Below are 21,968 nucleotides of genomic sequence, written 5' to 3'. Positions count from 1 at the left end.
TCGTGGCAACCGCATGTCGTGTGTGCAAGCATGCGTGGCATACGGGATCGCAGCTATTTTTTTAAATAGCTATTTTGTGCTTTACTCTTTTGGGAATATTTTTTTTTTTTTTTTTTTTTTTTCCATGTTCATTAGTTTCGAAGCTGTTCATACCAATCCGAACAGCGCTACACCCTGTGGGGATAAAAATATCGACACTTCCCCCTCACAGATTTTCAACTCGGGAAGAACGATACTTTACCGGTTTAGCAGCCATATGGGGGAAACATTTAAAGCTGTTCTCCCGTTCGGTTTTGTGCTACTAAAATAAATAGTGTGGTATAAGCCCCTTTGCACTGAATTTCCGAAAGAACATGCTATTTTGAAATGTACCTATATCACAGCAACAAGTGCGCGATCAAAAAAGGCATACCATTCTTCCGAAACGTAGTTAGTATATGCTTTTTGAGGAAGGTACAAAATGGGGATGCAGTAAAAAGGCGAAAGTTGTTTTGCAGCAGCAAGTTCATTTCGACCATTTCGGAAGAGCGTGAAGAAGGATGTGGCCAAGAGAACACGAACCAGCCTTCCACCCCGTTTGGAAGTTACACTGAGAAAAGTAGCTATAAAGACATAAAGATTGTAGAAAATGAAAAGGACGGCAATGACGCCGCTGAAGAAATAAACCAAAACGACATCATTGCAGTAGATTTTGAGGGGACGAATTTGGGGAAGTATGGAAAGGTATGCATAATGCAGGTGTACACGGAGGAAAGAACCCTAGGAGGAACATATCCCAAAAGTGAGTGTTTATCCCGTGAGAAGTACTACATATTCGACTTGCTAAAAATGTCAGTCATAAAAAGTGTTAAAAAAATAATCGAAAATAAGAAAACACTAAAATTGGTACACGATTGCAGGGAAGATAGCTCCGCCCTATACAACCAGCTGGGAATAAAATTCGAAAACGTTTACGATACGTCCAGGGCGCACATGCTACTGATGGAAAAGAACAGAAGTAATGACATATATCAAGTAAGCTTTCTCCAACTCTTGAACGATTATTTGGGGATTAAGGATGAGTGTTTAAGTAGCATCAAAAAGGAAATGTATAAGAATGAAAAAATTTGGGAAGTTAGACCATTAAGTAAAATGTCTATCATTTATGCCTTAAAAAATGTGAAGTACTTATTCCCCCTGTACAGAATTTTCGATAATATGATTTCAAAGAAAATCGTTTTGGAAAAATCGAAAGATTTTGTAAATTACTGTTTTATGAATTCGCGCTATAAATTACCCGTCGATTTGGCCAAACGGGGGAACATTGTCCAAGCCATGTTGGTAAGTAAGTCGATGCTAAATTGTGTTTTTAAACTAAATAGTACACGGAAAGGAATTGCATGCACCCCATCTTCCGTTGCGCAGTTTCGTGATGTCAAAGTGGGCGATGTTGTTCTGTGTGTGGTAAGCAACAAATCCATAGATCAAAAGATTTTATATTTGTGCAAGCATGATGATGTGTACGATTACTGGAATTTGAAGGAAAGACCTAGGGGCAAATTTAAGCCGTCAATACATGAGAATGCCACCGACCCGATGATTCAGTTCTGCGATGAGGAGGAACCAGCATAGAATATGGTAGCTCCCACCATCCCAGAAATAGGTGGGTCGCTTTCGTGGGATGGGTAAAGAACACACCAACACGCACACACATACACAGGCACGTCGTATGATGTCGCGTTGCGTGAACTTCTCTATGCGTAACAAATTGGTTGAAAAGATATGCTGGGGTGTAGGTCATCTTAGCGACGTGTTCGCCAAGCTGCGTGTAAGTTCAAGGTGTATTGAAGGGGGATTCTCCCATCGCGCAAGGAACTGTTGAAGTGAACTGAATCGAATCGAACGCAGTGTGTGCGTGTGTACCGTGCGCGTCTGTGAATAAAAATCTGTTTGAATCCCTAATTTGGGGATTTTCCTGATTGTATTTTTTTTACCCCTTTGAGGGGAACCAATTTTCCGATGCGCTTTGCAGTTAAGAGGGAAGCGCCAGCGAAATTGTCTTTTTTTTTTTTTTTTTTTTAATAATATATTTATTTGCGTATTCGTTTGTGCATTCATTTAATTACTCCTATTCGGGTGACTTCCTACGCTCAATAAGGGAAAAGCCGAGGCGAATTCATTGGAGGGGGTATACCCGTGTGGAGGTCCTATCCACAGCGCTGATTCTAAGTCCGCATCTAAGATCCTGCAGTGTGAAAGTGAAGAAGCTGCTACGTAGAAGCACCACCCAGTGGGCATCTTAACAGGGGAAGCAAAAGTGCACCTCCTGCTTATGACAAAATGAGCGCACGAATGAGGGTTAGCATGTGTACCAGTTTACCTCCGCGCTGGGTGAAGGGAAACAAAAAAAAAAAAAAAAAAAAAAAAAAAAAAATATACATATGTTAAGAAAGGAGAAAAATAAATAGAAGCCTTTCACGTACACCACAAAGGCACCATAGCTACAAAATTTGCTCCATTCCCGTTTAGAACAGTAAGCGCGTAAAATAATTGCGCACATGGGGTGTTCCGGAAACGCGGCTTAAGTGGATCTTCCAAGGTGCCGACAGAATAAAGGAGCCCTTTAAAAATATAGATGTGCGCATGTTCATAGGCAGGTCCCTTTCTGATTTATAATTTATTTTATCCTTTAAATGGAACAAGCTCGAAATTGGGAAGAGAGAAGGAGGTGTTCCATTTGTATGTGTACACAATGTATGTGTATGCAATGTATGTGTATGTAATTTGTATGTACATAATTTATGTGCACCATTTGTATGTGTACCATTTGTGCACGGCAAAGTATATTCTCAAGGTGACCCTTCCTGTGAGATATCAATAATAACCCTTTGGCCGCATCTCCCGGACAAATATTTCTAGAGGGACGCGGCGGAAGGATGAACGGAACGAGATCCTACAAATGGGTAATAATTTTAACATGAAAAGGGAGGTAGATGTACCTTGCCTCTGATGTGTGTGGCGTGGGCATGCATGTGTTTGTTTTGTCCAGTCGAGTGGGCACTTGCGGAAGGTGTTCTTCTCGACGGTGTTGACCTTCGAACGGTTGGAGTGCTCATCCTTAGGGCACTGAACATGGTAGCACAGGGAGCTTCCAACCCTAGACACGTACATTTTGTAAATTTCTCCCACTTCATCCAATACCCTTTCACCGCAGTACCTTGAGAATGGTTGCGAAATCGTGCCCCTGAAGCGGGGGATCAGCCGGGAAAGCGATTACTCCCTGATGCTCCTGGACATTCAGGCAGACTTCTCCGAGTTTCTGATGGAAGAAAAGAACATCATTAGTGATGAGAAGCTAGTGAACCAGGAGGGAAACATATTCAATCTACAGAAAAATCAGTGCACACAAAAGAAGAAGAATGCGGGATTGACAGAGCGAGAAAAGTATGTGCACGAAATTGACCATCTGTGGGCCTACATGGAATGGCACTACAATTTTGAGGACGAGATAAAGGTGCAAAAGAGCATAGTGAGCGATGTAGGAAAATTGAGGAAAGTCCCCAGATTGTACGTATCGGCCCATATAATCGATGGGATTATACATGAAATGTCCAAGAATGAAAACATATGCATGCTGAAGTATACAACCTATGACAGCTTTTACAACAAGTATGGTAATGAGATGGAAAAGGTGATGAATCAGAATGAGCGTACCATTTACAATCGGTGCAACTACATATATGAAGTTTGCGATGTGGCAGACAAGTCGCTCGTTTTTGCCAGTAGTCCCATAATCAATACGACCATAAAAAACGTCCTCAGTATTACGAAGAGTGGGAAAAAAAGGGAAGACTTTAATGAAGAGCATGAGGAAAAGGAAGATATCGTACAGGACGAAATTTGGCAAATTTATTTATCAAAAAGGATTAAGTGTATAAACGATCAGTGGCTGTTAATTTGTATCAACCAGGAAGTGAAGGATATTATAAAAAACGGTGGACATATTTATTTCAAAATTTTTAATAAGTACATAAAAGAGTACAATGATTTTTTGAAAAGCCACAACTACAACACGTCGGAGAATAATAACGACATCCATAGTTCCAGCATGTTTGGGGGGCACCATGACAGACACAACATGTTTGAGATGAACAATGGGCCAAATGAAAGCCTAAACTCAGAGAAGCTTAAAAAGTATCGAGTGAATTTAATTTTCTCGGGCAATAAAGACATTAATTATATACTGTACAAGTTGTGCCTGAACTTGGGCAAATTTAATGACGCCGTGTTGTGCACAAAAAATAAAACATATAACATTCTTCTTAACGATATTGATGGGACGCTAGCCATTTGTTTAAAGTCGTTTTTTTCTAAGTACTACGGGAATTGCGCGGAGGGGGCGAATAATGCGATGGAGGAGGAGCTTGTCAAAACGCTGTCCATTATGGGACTCTGCAAGGAGAAACTCGTGCTGTCCGAGAAACCCACCATTTTTAGCAACATCGAGTTGCTGTTTCAGTACTACCTGATTGTGCACAGTGAGTCGCTCGAGGTGGAAATCGGCCAAAACGGTTGCGCAAACCAGGATGGCGTTATCTACCTGAGTAGGAAGGCCCTCTTCGGAAATTTGCAGTTCTCCACGGAAGAAATCTGCAGCTACCTACTGCACGTGCAAAAGTACAGCACCAACAACTTGCTGTTCGTAAAAAATAGGGGCTTCCGATACGTTAAGAGCGAAATAATATACGAATTTCTCGTTAAGGTAATAGAGCTGGTAAGTATCCACGACGAGCTGTACACGCATCATCACATAGAACGGGGGAGAGAAAGTATCCCGTCCTTTAAGAAGTACAGGGAGGACCTGCACAGAGTGGTAAGGAAGAGGTACGGCATCACACTGCAAAGTTTAGTTAACCTTATTCAACAGAACGAGACGGAATTTGCTTTTTTACAAAATAACAAAATCCCAATGGACACGTATGTGATCCTGCAACTGTGTTGGAAATGTTGCGACATCGAGAACAAGCACTTTGATTTCTTCAGTCTGTACTACAATTACTATTTCTTTTATGAATATTTGAATAAACATTCTGAGGAGCTTTCCTTCGAGGGCATATTTGACCATTATCTTCACTTCTTGGATGACGACAGCAAGGTGGGTGATACCGTGGTTTATTTCAACCTCTATAAGTTACACAACATTATGTCCTTAAACGTCCTGCGCTCCAGTGGCAAGGTCGTTATTCACTCGGACGAACTTTTCACCTTCGACATGGACATGTTCACATACGTTAAGTACATCGACGAGATGTTCAGAAACTTTAACTCCAACTTGATGGATAAAATGATACAGGACTTTATCAAATCTTACCAGTTTTTCCTCGACTATGGTTATGACAGGGGGGTGAGCAGTGACAAACTTCATCCGGTTGCAGGAACAGACACTGCCACTGATGCGCCGGATGATATGGGTACCACCACCACCGGAGCTGACATATACAAAGACCGAGTGCTCTTCCGAAACAATAATATCCTTAACGTTAGCAACATAAAACACATCTGCAACGACAGCTGCATGTTCGAGTACTTCATCGTGGTTAAGTACTACTACACGGATAACACCTTTTCCTTGCTCGAGAAAAAACTGAAAAAATTTATCCACTCAGTGGAGGAAGATTTCGCAAGTGCGCACATGACATCTGCCACGGATTATTCTTCCTCTGGATCTGGAACGGGGGCAAGAGAGACTTCCTACGAGATGAGACAAAACTATAAAGCAAATTGGAAAAAGGCCAAAAGCAACTACTCCTTGAATTACAAAATTTTTAAGTACCAAACGACTTCCTTCCCACAAATACGCCTCAGCAATAATTACAACGAGCTGCTATGTTCCGTGTATACCCCCCTGTCTATTCACTTTTCCATTTTTCACGAAAACGTAATTTACAATAAAAAGCAGAACTCCTTCCAACTCATCCCTTCCTTTTTGCTCAAGGAAAACTTGCGCAGCTGCTTAACTGCTCTGTTCACCTTCAAGAATTCCTACTTCGCGCAGGAGTTCTACCCCTTTTTGAATCCTCTGCTGAATAACAAGGTGGGTTGTGGCTTTCCCCCCTTTGTTCGTGCCACGCGTCGGAGGGGGGTCCACACGGCAAGGCTCTACATGTGTGAGGGTGATTAATGCTGCTTCTGTTTTTGTGTTGACTCTGTAATGTTGCCTTTTTAGATACGCTTTCCCATCGGGTGTTACCACTTCTTCCTTCACCACCCCCCTTTGTGTAGGACCTGATTGGTACAATCGCCGTCCCACCGCTGCGCCACTGCAGGACAAAGCTCATCGAACGCGAAAACGAAAAAAACTTGGAGTTCCTGGAAACCGGAAATATCGTCCTCTCGACGTTGAACAGTGACATGAAGAGCTACACCAAGGACGGTGCCCATTGTAGGAAGTTCGTTGAGAAGCTTTGTAAATTGTACAACTGCAATTTGCCCGTGAACAGCTTCTCCCCCTGATGGTGAAGATCGGTCGGCAATTTTGCATCATTTCTCTTCCCGTTTGTGTCAGCCGGGGTACCCTTATTATGTATGTCTTCCTTTTGTGGGTCCCTCCTTACGTCAATTGTTTTCCCCTAGGTTGTGCCCCTTGCACTACCAGCAACACCCCCCGTTAACAAATTTTTACCATCTCCAGAGTTGGTAACACCCACATCATGCTTCTCCCTGCGAGTCTTCTTCAAAAAGTAGTCGAAGTTTTCCATGTAGTTGTGGTCGTAGATGTGTTTGACATTTTCTGGTAGTTCATAATTTTGCAGCCGTTTTTGTCCCTCCTTGGCGTGACTGTGCGTAGGGATGACATAATCTTCTATATTTTTGGCGTACATTTTGTGACTCATTAAGACGTGCTGAGGGTAGATAAGCTCCCTTATCTTCCTGCTCAGGAGCTTTATCCCTAGGCCGAACTTGGCAGAGGTGCCAATAACTTCTATATGGGGGAACAAATTTTGCAGACGGAAATAGAGGGAGTCTAGATTGAGTAGGGCGTTTTTGTGTAGCATGTCACATTTCGTCGCAACGACAAGTTCCTTCTTTTTTAAGTAATCAGGATTAAAAAGGAAGAGTTCATTTCGTAGCATTTTTATTTGCTTTATTGTATCGTTATGGTAGTCCTTCAGGTTGGCACGGGCTTCCTCTGACGTGTGCACATGGTTACGTTTCTGTTCATTGGGGTTGTCCCTGTGTATGTGTGGCATTAATTCTTGCTCCCCCGTTTTATCATCCTTCCCCTTTAGACTCTCCGTGTAGTAGTCCTCCACCTGTGTGTCGTCCACATTTTCAAGTTTGTCACTCGCAACGTCGATGACGTAAACGATAAGCTTGCTTCTGTATAGATGTCTCAGAATCCTCTTTCCGTGGCTGCAATCCTTGTGTGCGTTATGAAAAAGAAAGGGGGTATCCAGGAGGGTTATTTCAACCCCATCGATGTAGTTAATATTGGAGACGTGTGGTATTGTGGTGCTAAATATGTTGCTACTAATGTTCCCATAGTACCTACTGAGGCTACTACAGAGGGAAGTTTTCCCACTGTTCTCAATTCCAATAAAGGCTACATCGTTCAGTAGTCGGAGCTCCAATTCGAGGAGCATCTTCTCCCCCTTTTCAGGTAATCTATAATCATGCTTTTTAAAAAAAGAATATGATATGCCTCCTTTTCCTCCTCGAGCTACCAACAGTTCTTCATTTTCTTTTAAAAATTGATGCCAAAAAACACTCTTATATATTTTCCTATTATTTTCATTCTTCTTCTTACAGTAAATTCTCTTCCGTACAATTGTTCCAACAGGGACGAATACAACTTTATCACTACCATCTTTTCCTCGGCTATTTTCTTTAAAATTTTCTCCATCATTTGCTTTAACCTTTTGTTCTATTTTGATTAAATCGTAAATGCTTCTTTTACTTTTCAGAATAACATTTCCTCCATGTCCACCATATCCTTCTCCCTTTAACTTTTTACTCCTTCGTCTTTTGTAGTTTGGTTCTCCCCCTTTTCCTGACTTGGCCACGACCCATAGGAAGTCACAGAAGCGTCTTTCGTTTCGCATCATCAGGTGGTGAGTTGGTTCGGTGAGTATTCTCATGAGCGCTTCGTTCTTAGGGGTGTCCCAAAGAATTTCGTCTTCACTTTGGCGTGCGCACTTCGTGCCGGGGGATTCACTTTCCGCATTGGTGATGGTTGTGGATTTCCCCTTTGAAGGGAAACCCCAATGTGTGCCCACTTCCGAAATGGATAAATTGGAATCTTCAGTTCTGTGCGCGATGCTAAATTGGGGGTTCATCGCAGGGTTTTCCCCCGGTTGGACACCCTCACAGACAGTCACCCCCCCCGCATCACCGTTGGAGGAGCCTCCTGTGCATGCCCCCCCCTTTCGCCTGCGCACAACGAATTTTCTTTCCCCTTTAATGTAAACACACTCACTGCTTTCGTACACATCGTCGTTCAGGTCATGATGGTCACTACGCACGTTTCCTTCACCACAATGGGTTGGTGTGCATTCCCCCGGGGCGGCACTGCTCTCCTCATTCGTACCCTGCGTCGTCTGCGCAATGGAAGAACTGCCTTCCCCCCCGAGAGGGCGATTGCCCGTTGTCGCGTTACATAACGAACTGAAGGTGGCGCTTCTTGGCGTGCAAAAACGAATTGCACCTTTCGACTTGGCACCAAGCCTCCTTACAGTCGAAACTCCCTCATGTTTTAACAAAAAAAGGACGATTTCTCTTTGGGGCAAACGTAAAAAAGAAAGTTTTTTTATGAGCATAAGTCGGTAATTTGGAGTGAAACAATATAGGCGAATTGGTTCGCATACTATATTGGGGAGGCGGTGACCTGTTTGGTGAGCTGCGAATGGTAGGTTCCTTATGGGTCAGTCTGCGTGATGGTGTTATCCAGGGGGAAACACACGAATGGGAAAAATGCAAACAATGGAAGAACGTATTCGATTTCTACGGATGAAAATTATTTAAAAGGGTTAAGGAGGGTTAAAGCAGGTGTGAAAAAAAAAAAATTAACCAAGTCACTCGAGTGGGTAAAGAAGTATGTTTAATTCGTTTATTCTTTATTAATTAGGTTCCATTGAAAAAAAAAAATAAAATAAAATAACGCATGCAGGTGGCAGACTCCGCTGTTAGGCCACACTTCACTAATTATGACCTCCCAATGGGGGAAAAGTGTGCAGATGCCTTTTCACAGCCGCACCTGTTAACACACGCATCACTTTAGGAAGGGTCCCTAATTGTCGAATTCACAATACGAGGATCTATTCAAATAGAGCAGGGTAGAAAAAAAAAAAAAAAAAAGAGCCACGGGCAATTCGACCTCGATTCGTCTGCACATACAACATGTATACGTGCGCACACACTCACGCGGGAGGGTCAAAAAGTATGACGAATCATACAAATGTGTGCAGTGTTGAAAAATAAAGTGACTGGTTCGCAGTCCCGTTGGGCTGTCCCAAACGTTCTGTTAAACGTGGCGCTTCGCGGTTTGGCTTTTTGCCATTTTACCGCTTCGCCGTTTTACCGCTTTAGCCCCCCTGGACGTAGTGCCTGTAGATGATCGAGGTACCGTAGCCCGTGAGCAAGCCCATCCGGAGCAGCGTGGAGCCGAAGCTACTGACCATGGCAACGTTGCTCATCGAGTTGAGCGGCTTCAAGACATCGGAAATGTTAATAAAGGACAAAACGACAAACCAGCCATTTAGGTAAATATTTGAAAAAATGAGGGCGCACTTAAAAAGAAAATTATTCAACAGGGCCATATCTGTCAGGGGAATTACTAAACATAGGACGGATAGAAAGGTCCTTGCGAGCGAGTATATGAATACCTTCCTTTGTGGCAGAAGAAATTTTTTAAAAGCTGGTACACTCTCTGCAAATGTTGGGAAAATCCTACTGACGCAGTCACCCAGCTGCACCATGCCGATTAGTATGTATCGTTCATCCACATTTTTGGTCCACATTTCTGGGCAGACAACTGGAAAAACTGCAATTTTCAGGAAAATGTTGTAAAAGGTGCAAAAGAGGAAAACGAGGGACTTCTTGTAGAGGAATGCCTTTATCCTGGCTTGCTTCATCATCTCGTTTACCTTCACGTTGAATGAGGAGGCGTCTGGGAAGAAGCGGCTTTTTGGGGTTACCTCCATGGGGTCCACCCCGTTCTTTGCACCATTGAGAGGTTTCTTCGCATCTTTCTTCGTAGCTTCCTTTGAGGGATGCTTCTCATTGTCGCTTTCATTCCCACTGTAGCCACCCTCCCGAGTGGAACCCTCAACCGGTATGACAAAGGACTCCTCCCCGGTTGTTCCCCCCGCCTTGTCGAACAGTGCACCGCTTCCACTGCGAGCTCGCTTCGCCTCCGTCTCCTCCTGGTATATCTTGAACTTCCGCTTAAACTCATCGGTACTTTTCAAGACAGAATAGCAAATGAAGGAGACGAAAATAAATGTGCAGTTAATTGCGCAGGTGGCAAATATGGACTGCATAAGCTTATGCACATCTTTATCTATTCTTATTAAAAAATAAAAAAACGTAGTGGTAATGAAAAGGGAGTAAATTCCAGTCAAACCGTAGGATAAGCAAATCACCTTGGAGCTATTCAACACAATGGTGGCAATGGAAAAAATCATCGTCTTCATTACGGAGCATGTTGCACCGATAAATCCAATGAGCAAATAAAATATAAAGGTCCGATCATAGTAGTACTTTACGACAAGAGGGTACACAAACTGGAGGGCAAAGGAAATGACAAAACATATGTCATAGGTCCTCGTCTTCACTTCGATAAATAAAGCACTGATTAGTGAGACGAATACCAACACGGAGAAATATAAAAAGAACGTGGAGGACACCACGATGTTTCTGTTTAGCAGTTCGTGAATGTGGGGGGTGGTATTCAAGACGCAGTTATACATGAGCACGGAGGACATACCCATCAGGCACAGGGTTATGTTTGCAAACGTGTTGTATTGGTGGTGCTCTTTCAGCAGCGATGTGCTCCCTTCTTTCGTGTCTGTTCTGTTCTTCGCTTCTGCGCTATTTTTCATCTCCGAGTTGTCCTTCCCAAGCGGTGTCGAGGGGGGACCCTCCGCCGAGTTGGTTCGCTTACTGGGTGTGCTCATTTGGGGGGATGATGCGGAGTGCGGTACGGTGATCCGTGGCGGTGTATGACGATGCTCAGCTGCCTACAGTTATATTCGCCCCTCTCCCAGCCAGCACCTACAACGAGGGCTCCGTATGGGAATGTTGTCCCCCTTTTTGGCCCTTTATACTTGGCTATTGAAACTTCCAGGGCCACGTGGCTATTTTGCTAAGCCCTCTTCTGTGGTTAAAAGTGGTTACGACATATTATGCGTCCAACACTTTTTTTCCCATCACCGCTTTGGCCAACGCGGCCCCCGCAATTCTTCTCTGGGAGTATATATATCGGGTGGTAGACCCAAGTGTAATGTCACGCGGTTCTGTTTTCAGGGAAAATGCAAAATTGGCAAGTTCCAGGGGAAAAAAAAAAAAAAAAAAAAAAAGAACGTGGAAAAGGAAAAAAAAGCACAAATGAAGAAATATGTGCGGATTGGGCAAATTATTTCGAGTTTGGAAAAATGCGACTCCTTTTTAAAGAGGAGGAAAAAGTTTCACGTTGGGGAGAAGTGCAAGGGGCTAACATGGTCACCTTGGGATGCTAACCTGTGTGGGCACCTTTCTTTTTTTTTTTTTTTTTTTTCCCAAGTGTGAAGTGGGCGGGGTCACAAATGTGCTACTTTTTTTACGCGCATTTTTGCATAACAGCGTGGATTCTCTCCCCCTCACACACCCAGCGGTGCTACAATCTCTATGTCGAAAAATTGGTTAACCGATTTGGTGTCCCCATTTGTTAATCCAGATAATCCTACGATACGTGAGAAATGGCGTGCTTCTTCAAGAAACTTGCTCCAGTGTTCGGGATTTTTTGACGCCCATCTAACTTAGGGGGGCGTGGAATCTGGGGACACTTCGCACCACAACGTTGTGAAGTAGGTGGTATATATAAATGAATGTGAATGAGGGTTCTTCCTTTCAAGCAGCTGGAATTTTTGAGGAACATGCTTCCCTTCCTGATGAACCTTACATGTGGTTTTCATATGGGAGGGATAACTTCCCCTTCGAGGTAGAGGCAATTTTTATTTTTTTTTTACCCTACGTTATGGCAACAAAGGGGACGCCCTCATCAGTTTTGTATAGGTCTACATAAACTGTTGTGGATTCCCCAAAGAACAGCTATTTAGGGGTGGTTATTTTAGTTTAGGGGAAGCATAAAATGTGTTCACCCAATATTTTACACCTTACGGGAAGGCAAAAGCAAAGTGTGCGTCATTCTCCTTGGAATGGTACACACTTTAAGGGAGGCCATTTCCTTTTTTTTCCTTGCCACTCCATTAATAAAATGATAAGAAGGTACCTGAAGATATACCCATCTATTTACTACACCAAACATGTGAAGACCGCCCCAGAAGTGAATGAGCACTCCACCCTGTTGAAGAAGGATTACGTGTTTAATCAGTATGGTGGACAGGAGATTTTCCTGAATAATAAGTTAAAGAAGGGACAGGACGAAAACGAAGTAAAGAGAATCTACTACTTCAAATTGTGGAACGCCCTCACCGAGCATAACTTCACTCTATTTGAAAATACAATTCAGCAGTTTTTAAATGAGGGGCACAAGTATGACGAGGTTATCTACTCCATTCTGATCCACTCGTACGTGTTGAACCATAAGAAGAAGAATGAAAATGTAGGTGTGCAGTTCTGTGGCTCCATCGCCAGCGTAGCGGCCGCCTAGTTCATCACATTACTCTGTTCATGCCTCACCACATTCCTATGTTCATGCTGCACCGTCTGAACCCCCGCACAGGCCTACCTGGTGATCGAAGAAATGAAGCGCAGCTACATGCATCCGGCCATCATAAAATTCAACGAGAGGATGATCAACTCGTTCCTAGAACTGGAGATGATTTTCTGCGAACCATCTAAGAGCCTGTGGATTAACATATGCCGACTCGCTTGGGAGACCTCCATAAAGCTCAACAGAGAAAGGAAGAGGAAGCTAAAGGAGAAGCTCAAATTAATGCCCCCACAGGAAGTGCTAACATTAACTAGGGAGGACTTAAAGCTTATGCTGAAGAAGGAGTATGAAGACGCTTTATTAAATATGGTGGACACGATGGCGTTGGAAGATGAGTCTTCATATGACCACGTGCTAATTGGGAATGACGAAATGGATGATTCGGTCGGGGAAGTAGTAGACGGCGAGGAGGGCAGAGTTACGCAGAAAACCCACCTTTCGGAAGGACTAAATCATCCCCTTTTAGCTCCACCCGGAGGAAGCAACAAACACATTTACTACGATGAACTGTATGATTATCATAGCGGTTCAACTGATGGGATGCACTACCCACGCGATGACACCGAAAACTTTAAAGATGGTTTCCCCTCTTTATACGGACAGGGTACCGGAGGGGGGGAAGAAGAAGGTGCCTTGGATGATGGAGAGTTCCAAAGTTTTATGAACGTCGGACGGGAAGACCCGCTCAACGACGACGTCCTCGAAAATGCGAACGAAGATGAAACGGAAGACTCGTTTGAGGATAACGAAGACTTTGACATTCAGCTTTTGAAAAAGTACTACAATTTTAAGTAGGTCGGAAGGGGTTCCTTTTGTTGGCAGGGTTGCTGAATCAGCTTCGTCCTCATTTTTATACATCTCACAGCGTTCCTGTTTGTGTGCTTTCTTTTTTTTTTTTTTGTTTACTTTTCCCATTATAAGCCATTTATTTTGGCAGTTCCCCTTTTCGCGCTTAGCCATTAGGGGTTATCATTTGACTCACCCCTTTTCCAAAAGGTGCCTCTTCCATTTGTTACAATTTTTGATCAACATTTTTTCCCCACCAGGTGTGGCACACTTAACCTCATTTGGTCAAGTGCGCCTTCAAGGGCGTCCTGATATCCTTCCTCCTCTGTCCATCCATTTAACACGCAAAACAGAAAAAAAAAAAAAACTTGCAAATTGAATGGACGCGAACAGAGTTGCAGCTTCGTTATCAGACGGAGAAAGTTTTGTTCATAGAAGATGGGGAAGGGGAAAACAAGGCAAAAACGGAGGAGGCTACGGAAGTTCCCTCTTTTTATTTATTTATTTTTTTTTATAATTTCCCATTAGCCACGTACTTCATATTCGTGAATATAGCATAAATGTACAGAAACATCAGGGGTGGGGGAGAAAAAGTTGACATTTGTAAAAACGACAAACCTATCTTTTGAGCATCCAAATGGGACATGCATTTCGCCAAAATGTCAAAGAACGACTGATTTTTCTCACTTGTGGGCGGGGGGCATTATCATTCGTTGGAGACCTGTGGAGCAAAGAAAAATAAAAAAAATAAAGCAAATTAAAAAGGCAAATTAAAGCGAAGCCAAAATATCGCCGCGCGGAAATATTCATCAAAACACATGGCGCGTGTACTACTTCACCCTTTCTCAAAAAACAAAGTGAGCGTTTCGCTGGCGACGAATCGTCCAAGATAAATCATGAAATGATATTTGAGGGGACTCCACCCACTTGAGCGTAATACTCTCGTTGCACGTATGCGAACGTGCGTGCTTACACGACAATAAGGTGAAGAGAAGAAGAAAAAAACAGTATTAAGGAGACGAAGCAGAGGAAGAAAACACGAAACATAGGAGAAAAGATTGCCACGAAGATGATGAACTTTGCAGATACGCTGGTCATCCTAAATGAGGACGGGCCGTGTGAGTTGCTCAGGAAGAAATATGCGCAGATGCTTGTCCCAACGGTAAGCGTGTCAAACTTTAAAAAAAACAAACAGTACAAAACCTATAACAACGTATTTCTGTATACGTATAGAGATTATGACTTCCTGTGGGATCTAGACGATAATATTTTGCACAAGGTCCAGAGGTGCCTGAACAAAAGCGGGGTGCTCAAATTGGTTCTTTACATAAGCAACGCAGCAGGTGGGGACAGCAAAACACATGATGAAATTGCAAAACGATTAAAGAAGGAATGCCTCTACAGTGGCTTCATCAACATTTCCAACGAAACCAGCATGGCAGAAAACGGGATCATCATAAATGTGAGTTCTACAAGAGCGTGGGATCAGCCCAGCACGTAGCGAAGCAATTACCTAACCGTACGTATTTAATTCACATTTGCGCGATGTGGCCACGCATAAATGTCGCTTACCCCTCCGTGGGGATTCCTTTACCCATTCCACAGGTGACAGCAGAGAACCCCGATTTCTTATCAAACGAAGACGATGAGGACGCAAATTCAAGTGATGGAGAGGCGTACCAAAATGCAGAGGACAACAAGAAGGTCGTCAACAGGGTTTGTGCTAACTGCACATGCGGGAAAAAAACGAATGGAGTTAAACTAGACAAAGTTACCATAAATGAAAAGGAAGTGCAGTACCTGACGGAGAACGCCGTTTCTTCCTGTGGAAATGTAATAAAGCCATGAACCTTTGCTGACCTCCCGCGTGTGTTTCTTCATGTGCATTTAGGAACCACTATCCGTGAATGCTCCCTCATATGAATGTCTCATTTCCCCCCTTTTTTCAGTGCTACCTGGGAGACGCCTTCCGATGCGCTTCTTGCCCGTACAAAGGTACCGACCCTTTCACAGCTGCTTCGCGTGGTGTCCATGTGTAGAGGGTTGTTCCCATAGAAGAATATCCCCTTGCGTATGTACCCATATGTATGTGCTTCCCCTCCTTCATTTTGTTTACAGGCTTACCAGCATTCCAGCCTGGCGAAAATGTGAAGCTCAATTTAGACGTAAGACAGAATGGCGGTTGACAAACGTGTCACAGGGGTGTCAGAATATTAACCCACCCCCCGTTTGCGCCTACAAACGTTTTTGTTTTACTGTAAATTGGTCCCATAATGTACCCTCATTGTTACGTCGATATTATCGCCACAAACGTCACTATCTCCATTTCATTTCGTCCCTCTTTGCAGAATGAAACTAGCTGAAGTAGGAGCGCTTCCCTATCTCCCCATTTGAACCACCACCTGATGAGCTTTTAAAACGACCCATTAGTTTTCTCTATTTTGGGCACATCCCACAAGTGGTTAGAGTAATTTTTTTTTTTTTTTGTCCCCTTTTGTAAAAGAAGAAAAGAGGTATTTCGTCATTTGAACGGAGCAGGGATAAGTGAACCACCGGGGTGATGAGAAATATTTCTTACAATTTTAGGAATGACAAAGAGGGTCTTCCCCGTGGTTGGTACACAAATCATTCGCTAGGCATGGCATGCACGTGGGGTATGTGTCCATTTCGCATCTCGTCTGGTCACACTGCGTTATCACATTTTAGTTGGATTCCTATTTGAGCGCTTCGCTCTCTTGACAATTGTGGCTTGGCTGTACACCCCTAATTGCTCACTTTATTTTTCTCATTTTTTTAATCCATCATAGATACCAAATGGGGTACCATTTTGTGTGCCTCGATGTAATTACGTTTCCCCCGTTCACCAATGCCCTTGCATAGATGCACGCGACCGTTCATTATGTATGTTCTGATGAAGGCACATTTATATGTCGGTATTTAGCGCACGTGGGAAAGGGAGGTATATATATCTCTGCGTTATTTGATGCACTTTGAATTTTCCTGTTTTTTTTTTTTTTTTTTTTTTTGTACACACGAAATAAGTGACAATTTTGTATACACCCCAGCCGGGAGGGTCCTTTTAACATTAAAATGAATCCTCCCGTAGCGAACTTAACACATTTGTTTGCTTTAAGTAAATTTAAAAGAAAAAAAAAATTGTACAGAGAAGGGGTAACCTTTTATCACAATTATGTCACAACTGAGGCTCAATCGAGGAGCAATCTCTACCTTCAATGTGACAATGCGTAAGGGCAGCGCACATCTGATAATGTCCAGCTAAGGAAAAAAAAAAAGCGGAAAAGAAGAGAGATGCAAATGCTACGCAGGGAAGAGGCCACACATACAGTTCTGCCCATACGTACGCCCACAACGATACACTCATGCACAGGCGCGCGCATCTGCGACTGCGCCCAGCTAGGATGAACAGGTCGAACTTCGGGATGTACCAAAAATAATGGATGCTCCTAACAACCGCAGTAGCATGAGCCACAAGAACATCGAAAAAAATAAATCGGACACGTTTAGACTGAAGAAAAAAAACTGCATCCTTATAACGTGCTTTATTTTTTACATCTTCTTCTTATCCACCGTAAATAGTTTTGATAAGTATTTGCACCTAAGAACGTCACGCTTCATTTTGACCTACTCGAACGTCCTGTACTTGGTATCCTTCTTCTCGTTAAACAACCAGGTGAGTGGGCTTCTCTTCATTCACGTCGCCCTCCATCTGATGGTGAATGCAGATAATCCCCCCCCTACTGTTGGGTTAATCCTCCGGTGAAAAGTGTCCCTTTGAGAAAAAAAAAAAAAAAAAAAAAAAAAAAAAGACGGCTTGTTGGACGAGGCGCTACTTGCACTTATCACCCCAAATGCTCCAATAACAGAAGAAAAATTTTTTTTTTATCTCCCTCCGTGCAGGTCGAATTGCTGATAGGACTGCAGAATGGCATTCTCCCTGTAGACCATTTTCTCAGGGAGGTTAAGAAAAAACTCCGATGTATTGACTTTTTCCTCGTGCACCATGTGGTCCTCTGTGTGTACCAGTTTTGGAAGTTCGTGATCAGGCGGCGGATCAGGGTAAGCGCGCTCAAGCGGGCATCCAGGCGGTGAGCCAAGCGAGCGTCTAAATGCACGCACGCAACATGCAACGTACAACCCTAAACCACAACATTTACTTCCCCCATGACAGGTGAAGACATTTTGCAAAGTCGGGGTGTTCCTATCGATTGCCAACTTTTTAATTCAAGAGAATGTCCAAAACGACTTCGTCAGGATAACCTTTTCTTCTTTTTTTTTTGTGTCCTTATTCATTCTGCACTTGTGCTTTAAAATTGGGATGCGGGATTTTATGGTTTTCCAATGGTACTGCGCAAAATGAGGGGAAGGAACGAACAAAACAGCCTATATAAAGAGAACGCCGTGAATACGCATTACTCACCCGGTGTGGTGTCTACGTCGGCACAGTGTATATACCTAGTTATGTACCCACATATGTGTTTTATTTCTTGTTAACTTTCCCCACTCTCACCCCCCCTGCAGCGATTTGCTTATGAACGAATTGGGGTTCCTCCTAATATTTCTATGCCTGTCCGATAGCCACCATTTGAGGCACTCCAACACGTTGGTGATATGCGCCCTGCGGCTAGTCGCGTTTAAAATTTTGTTCGGCTCAGCTGTCCATAAGCTTGGTAATGAAAAGTGTGCACATGGGGAATGAACCAGTTAAGGAGGGAACAATGGAGTGTTATTCTATATATGCATATATATATGTTCTTTTTTTTTTCTCCCCAGTTAACAATAGCCCCAAGTGGCTGCACCTGGAGGCCTGCCAAAATTTATTTATCTGTCAACCAGCCCCTTCGATACTTTCACGTAATTCTAACAAAACCGTGCAAATCGGCAGACGTACGGGCGCACATATGGAGGGCACGCGTAGGTAGCCACTCCACTGCTTAATCGAATTTCTCATCAAGACATGCGAAAATGCGCGTGTTTCTTCCCCCCCTCCACTGCAGATATCGCCAACTGCACATTTAACAAGAAGATAATTTGTTTTCTGGTCTTAACGTCTGAGGTGAGGGGAGAGGCATCTCGATTGGAGGATAGTGGCATTTCCACTTTTGTCATTATTGCCATTATTGTCATTGTTGCCATTATTGGTATCATTTTAATTTTTTTTTTTTTTTCCTTTTTTTAGCTTTTACTCTCCTGGCTCATATTTTGTTCATCAAATTTGAGGCTAATTTTTTTTACTCTCTTTGTGAGTAAGTACAACTGGAAGGATAACACAAAAAAGGAGTTACAATTTTTGTGTGCAAGCGACATATGCGGTTGTGAGCATGGTAGCGTGTCCAACCATTTGCACAACGTAGCGATGTTTGTGCCAGACATCACAACGGTGTAGCGCACAACTCCACTTGTCGCCTCCACAACATTTATTTCTTCCCCCCCTTTTGCAGCCATTCACATAACCTGCTATATCATCTGCAATTATATTTTTTTTTCGTACTTGTGTCTAATTTTATTTTTGTCCTCCCTTGACGATTCGATTTTAAATTTCTTTTTCCATTCGAGGCATATCCCCGCCCTGCACGAAGTAACCTGACTGCGCCGTCACGGCAGAGGGCGCCTATGTTCTCCAGGAAAGCATACAATATGTGATGTGTGGGGCGTTGTATTGCTACTTATCTGTGTGTGTTTACCCATTTGTTTCATTTCCCTTTCGACCTTGCAGAACGACGTGCCCATCAACACCGTGACCTTTTTGCTCGTCGGTTGCGTCAAACTGGTCATTCTTCTCTTCTACGGAGTAATGCTTCGTTACGATGGGACATTCGCAGTGATGTTTTCCCTCTTGTCGGCTTGCTCCCACATTCGAATACATTTTTACCACCCACCTGCGTGTATTCCTTTGCGCCCCCTTTTTTTTTTTTTAGTTAATCGTCCTTATAAACCTCGTCCCCTTCATCGAGTAAATTTAAAAACGGAAAGAAAAAATGACCAAAAGATTTTTCACATACATGAACAACATTTCCTCTCTTTTTTTCCCCCACCCTTCTGCTGTACAGACAATGGAACGTAGAAGATTTAAAGTGCTTTCACCTTAGCTACCACCTTTTTTATGAACTCTGCCCTCTGAACATTTGTAATTCGTATGGTACACTTCGGAGGATGGCCAGTCGACGTGGAATTATCCCATGTGGGGCGTTTGTTTCAGACCACCCCCTTCGCACGTGTCCATACATATGTGGAATTTCCTCTACCTGTTCCCACCTTCACGCTTTCCTTTTCCCCTTTATCTTAACTCCTCGAACAGCCATGCTAACATACACACGCAAACACAGAGAAGAAATAATCATAGAGGAGCTGCACAAGATTGGGAAGAGATACCAATGGAAGTCCTTCAATTTTTGTTATAAGGCAGGTAAAAGAGAGGGTGATAAAATTAACGAACTGTAATCGGGGCATACCACTTAAATGTTGCTATATTGAAGAATCGTGGGGTGGACAACTCGCGGACCATTCCTCCTTTTTTCATATTTTCTCTGTACGGGTCGTGGAGTTGTCTCTACGATCCTTACGCATAGTATGCATGTATTGTTAATTTTTTTTTTAATTTTTTTTTTGTTCCCCCCCTTTTAGGAAACTTAAATGAGATAGGTCCCATCCTGTGGTGGGGACACGTGCCCAGACTGGAGTGGAAGTTTTATTTTTTCGCTGACCAGATCAGAAATGAGAAATATGAGAGGGGCAGATACCCAGTTTATATTTGTTCCTTTTTGAAGAAGCTGTGCAGCCGGGAGGGGCAACTGGTGTCCCTGTTCGAGGTATTTAAACTATAATGGAGGTGGAAGTTCCCTCAGTACATACATCTACGTCTGCACATTAATGGTAGCGCGTCCTTTATTTGGATCCCCCACCGGAGCATACTTCTAACGTGCATATATTCCCCCCTGTGTCGTTTCCCCTTTCAGGGCGAACAAATGGGACGAGTGCCTTACTTACTCAGGTTGACGTCTTACCACTACAAAATGTCCATGGCAGGTAAATCCCAGTAACGTGCGTTCGTCCCCCCCTGCCTACGTGCAAACATCTCATCACGCCTACATGTGCGCACCCTTTTACTCAACCCAGACGAGAAGAAACACGGAGAACCCACGTCACACTCCAATTTAGAGGTAAAAAAAAAAAAAAAAAAAAAAAATAGCCACCTTTTTTTTGAGTAAATGGCAATAATTGGGGCGACCATTTGGGGATAAGTTCGTCTGTGAAAGAAGGAGGACACCACTACAGATCCCTACCCTCCATGAGATCTTTTCTTCGCGCAACAAATTTGCATGTTCCCCCTCTCCTTCTCCCCTCCCTTTTTAAGTTCCCTTCTGAAAAATCCGTGCAGAAGGAACCCAAATGGGAATTCGGGAAGTACTGGTTGCGGAGGAAGGTCCGGGTTATCAAGACGTTGAGGCACCGGGGGGAGTTAAGCGACTGAACGGAAGATCGCGTGGGGTTATACCTGTGTCTATGGGGAACCTTTTTGTTTGTGCAGCCTGTACTAATTAGCTCTTGCGTATGTTTACCCCCTTGGAGGGGCATCCGCATGGTGTGTACTCACACCCCTATACACCCAACGATTTTGAACCATGTTCACTTCGCTGAATAGACTTTTTAAAAATTAAAATGTTCATCGCGTAGACGCTTGTCCTACTGGCATGCTTCCTATGCATTGCGTCCACAGCTTTAGTAATGTTCCCCATAGGATTACAAAATGGAAATTAAAAGGTGACCAATTAAAAATGAAGGTTACGGAGAAACGCAACGGGGGACATATCAAGGGGAATGAATTGTCTCCCATGTTCTGCGCAGATGAGAGCAGCGTTTTTTTTTTTTTTTTTTTTTTTTTTTCGTAATGGTTAAAGTTGGTCAACGTAGGGGTGTAGTAGCAGTTTTGCGGTTCATTAGCTGACGTGTATTGGGAAGGTCTGTGAGGGGAACTTCAAAATGGCGATGCCTCTGTTACTGCATGTTGGGCATACGCAACAGGTGCTGTTGTTATTTCGCCTAGCAACTTCGCCTCACAAAACCCGCGTCGCGTTCTCTCACAGCGGATACGCTAAGGATGTAATTGCGTGGAGGAAGCGGTCCTGGGGGAAAATGTTTAAGAACATATATTTCATGATACACGAGGAAGGAGGTCATTTTTATAATTTTTCTTAATTTTCCTTTTTTTTGATTTCCCTTTTTTAGTTTTTCTCCAAAAAAAATGGGCAAAGCT

The 21,968-nt window shown here is 43.3% G+C and overlaps 7 protein-coding genes across 7 annotated transcripts; 5 read left to right on the top strand and 2 right to left on the bottom strand.

Moving 5' to 3' along the window:
* Positions 1 to 366: 366 nt before the first annotated feature.
* PCOAH_00010580 (Uncharacterized protein) lies at positions 367 to 1,611 on the top strand (the record flags this gene model as incomplete). The annotated part of the gene is made up of 1 exon (XM_020057867.1): positions 367 to 1,611. One exon carries the CDS (start codon positions 367 to 369, stop codon positions 1,609 to 1,611), a length of 1,245 nt encoding a protein of 414 aa, XP_019913586.1.
* A 1,304-nt stretch (positions 1,612 to 2,915) lies between these two features.
* On the top strand, positions 2,916 to 6,492 carry PCOAH_00010570 (Uncharacterized protein; the record flags this gene model as incomplete). The annotated part of the gene is made up of 3 exons (XM_020057866.1): positions 2,916 to 2,942; positions 3,194 to 6,073; positions 6,262 to 6,492. 3 exons carry the CDS (start codon positions 2,916 to 2,918, stop codon positions 6,490 to 6,492), a joined length of 3,138 nt encoding a protein of 1,045 aa, XP_019913553.1.
* Positions 6,493 to 6,608: 116 nt separating this feature from the next.
* On the bottom strand, positions 6,609 to 8,795 carry PCOAH_00010560 (Uncharacterized protein; the record flags this gene model as incomplete). Its single annotated transcript, XM_020057865.1, has 1 exon — positions 6,609 to 8,795. One exon carries the CDS (start codon positions 8,793 to 8,795, stop codon positions 6,609 to 6,611), a length of 2,187 nt encoding a protein of 728 aa, XP_019913520.1.
* Positions 8,796 to 9,560: 765 nt separating this feature from the next.
* On the bottom strand, positions 9,561 to 11,153 carry PCOAH_00010550 (Uncharacterized protein; the record flags this gene model as incomplete). Its single annotated transcript, XM_020057864.1, has 1 exon — positions 9,561 to 11,153. The coding sequence occupies one exon, from the start codon at positions 11,151 to 11,153 to the stop codon at positions 9,561 to 9,563; it is 1,593 nt and encodes a 530-aa protein (XP_019913484.1).
* Positions 11,154 to 12,451: 1,298 nt separating this feature from the next.
* PCOAH_00010540 (Uncharacterized protein) lies at positions 12,452 to 13,705 on the top strand (the record flags this gene model as incomplete). Its single annotated transcript, XM_020057863.1, has 2 exons — positions 12,452 to 12,799; positions 12,920 to 13,705. The coding sequence occupies 2 exons, from the start codon at positions 12,452 to 12,454 to the stop codon at positions 13,703 to 13,705; spliced, it is 1,134 nt and encodes a 377-aa protein (XP_019913448.1).
* A 1,060-nt stretch (positions 13,706 to 14,765) lies between these two features.
* On the top strand, positions 14,766 to 15,882 carry PCOAH_00010530 (Anamorsin-like protein; the record flags this gene model as incomplete). Its single annotated transcript, XM_020057862.1, has 4 exons — positions 14,766 to 15,158; positions 15,302 to 15,529; positions 15,646 to 15,691; positions 15,815 to 15,882. The coding sequence occupies 4 exons, from the start codon at positions 14,766 to 14,768 to the stop codon at positions 15,880 to 15,882; spliced, it is 735 nt and encodes a 244-aa protein (XP_019913414.1).
* Positions 15,883 to 17,150: 1,268 nt separating this feature from the next.
* PCOAH_00010520 (Uncharacterized protein) lies at positions 17,151 to 21,185 on the top strand (the record flags this gene model as incomplete). The annotated part of the gene is made up of 16 exons (XM_020057861.1): positions 17,151 to 17,387; positions 17,615 to 17,773; positions 17,886 to 18,058; positions 18,236 to 18,384; positions 18,488 to 18,568; positions 18,712 to 18,770; positions 18,894 to 18,960; positions 19,156 to 19,292; positions 19,431 to 19,505; positions 19,633 to 19,667; positions 19,765 to 19,853; positions 20,013 to 20,120; positions 20,339 to 20,523; positions 20,671 to 20,740; positions 20,831 to 20,874; positions 21,069 to 21,185. The coding sequence occupies 16 exons, from the start codon at positions 17,151 to 17,153 to the stop codon at positions 21,183 to 21,185; spliced, it is 1,785 nt and encodes a 594-aa protein (XP_019913378.1).
* Positions 21,186 to 21,968: the final 783 nt, after the last annotated feature.

Source organism: Plasmodium coatneyi, chromosome 5 (genome assembly GCF_001680005.1).
Source record: "Plasmodium coatneyi strain Hackeri chromosome 5, complete sequence".
Classification (NCBI taxonomy): domain Eukaryota; phylum Apicomplexa; class Aconoidasida; order Haemosporida; family Plasmodiidae; genus Plasmodium; species Plasmodium coatneyi.
The sequence above is the reverse complement of the archived record's forward strand: the minus strand, read 5'-3'. Positions and strand labels throughout refer to the sequence as shown.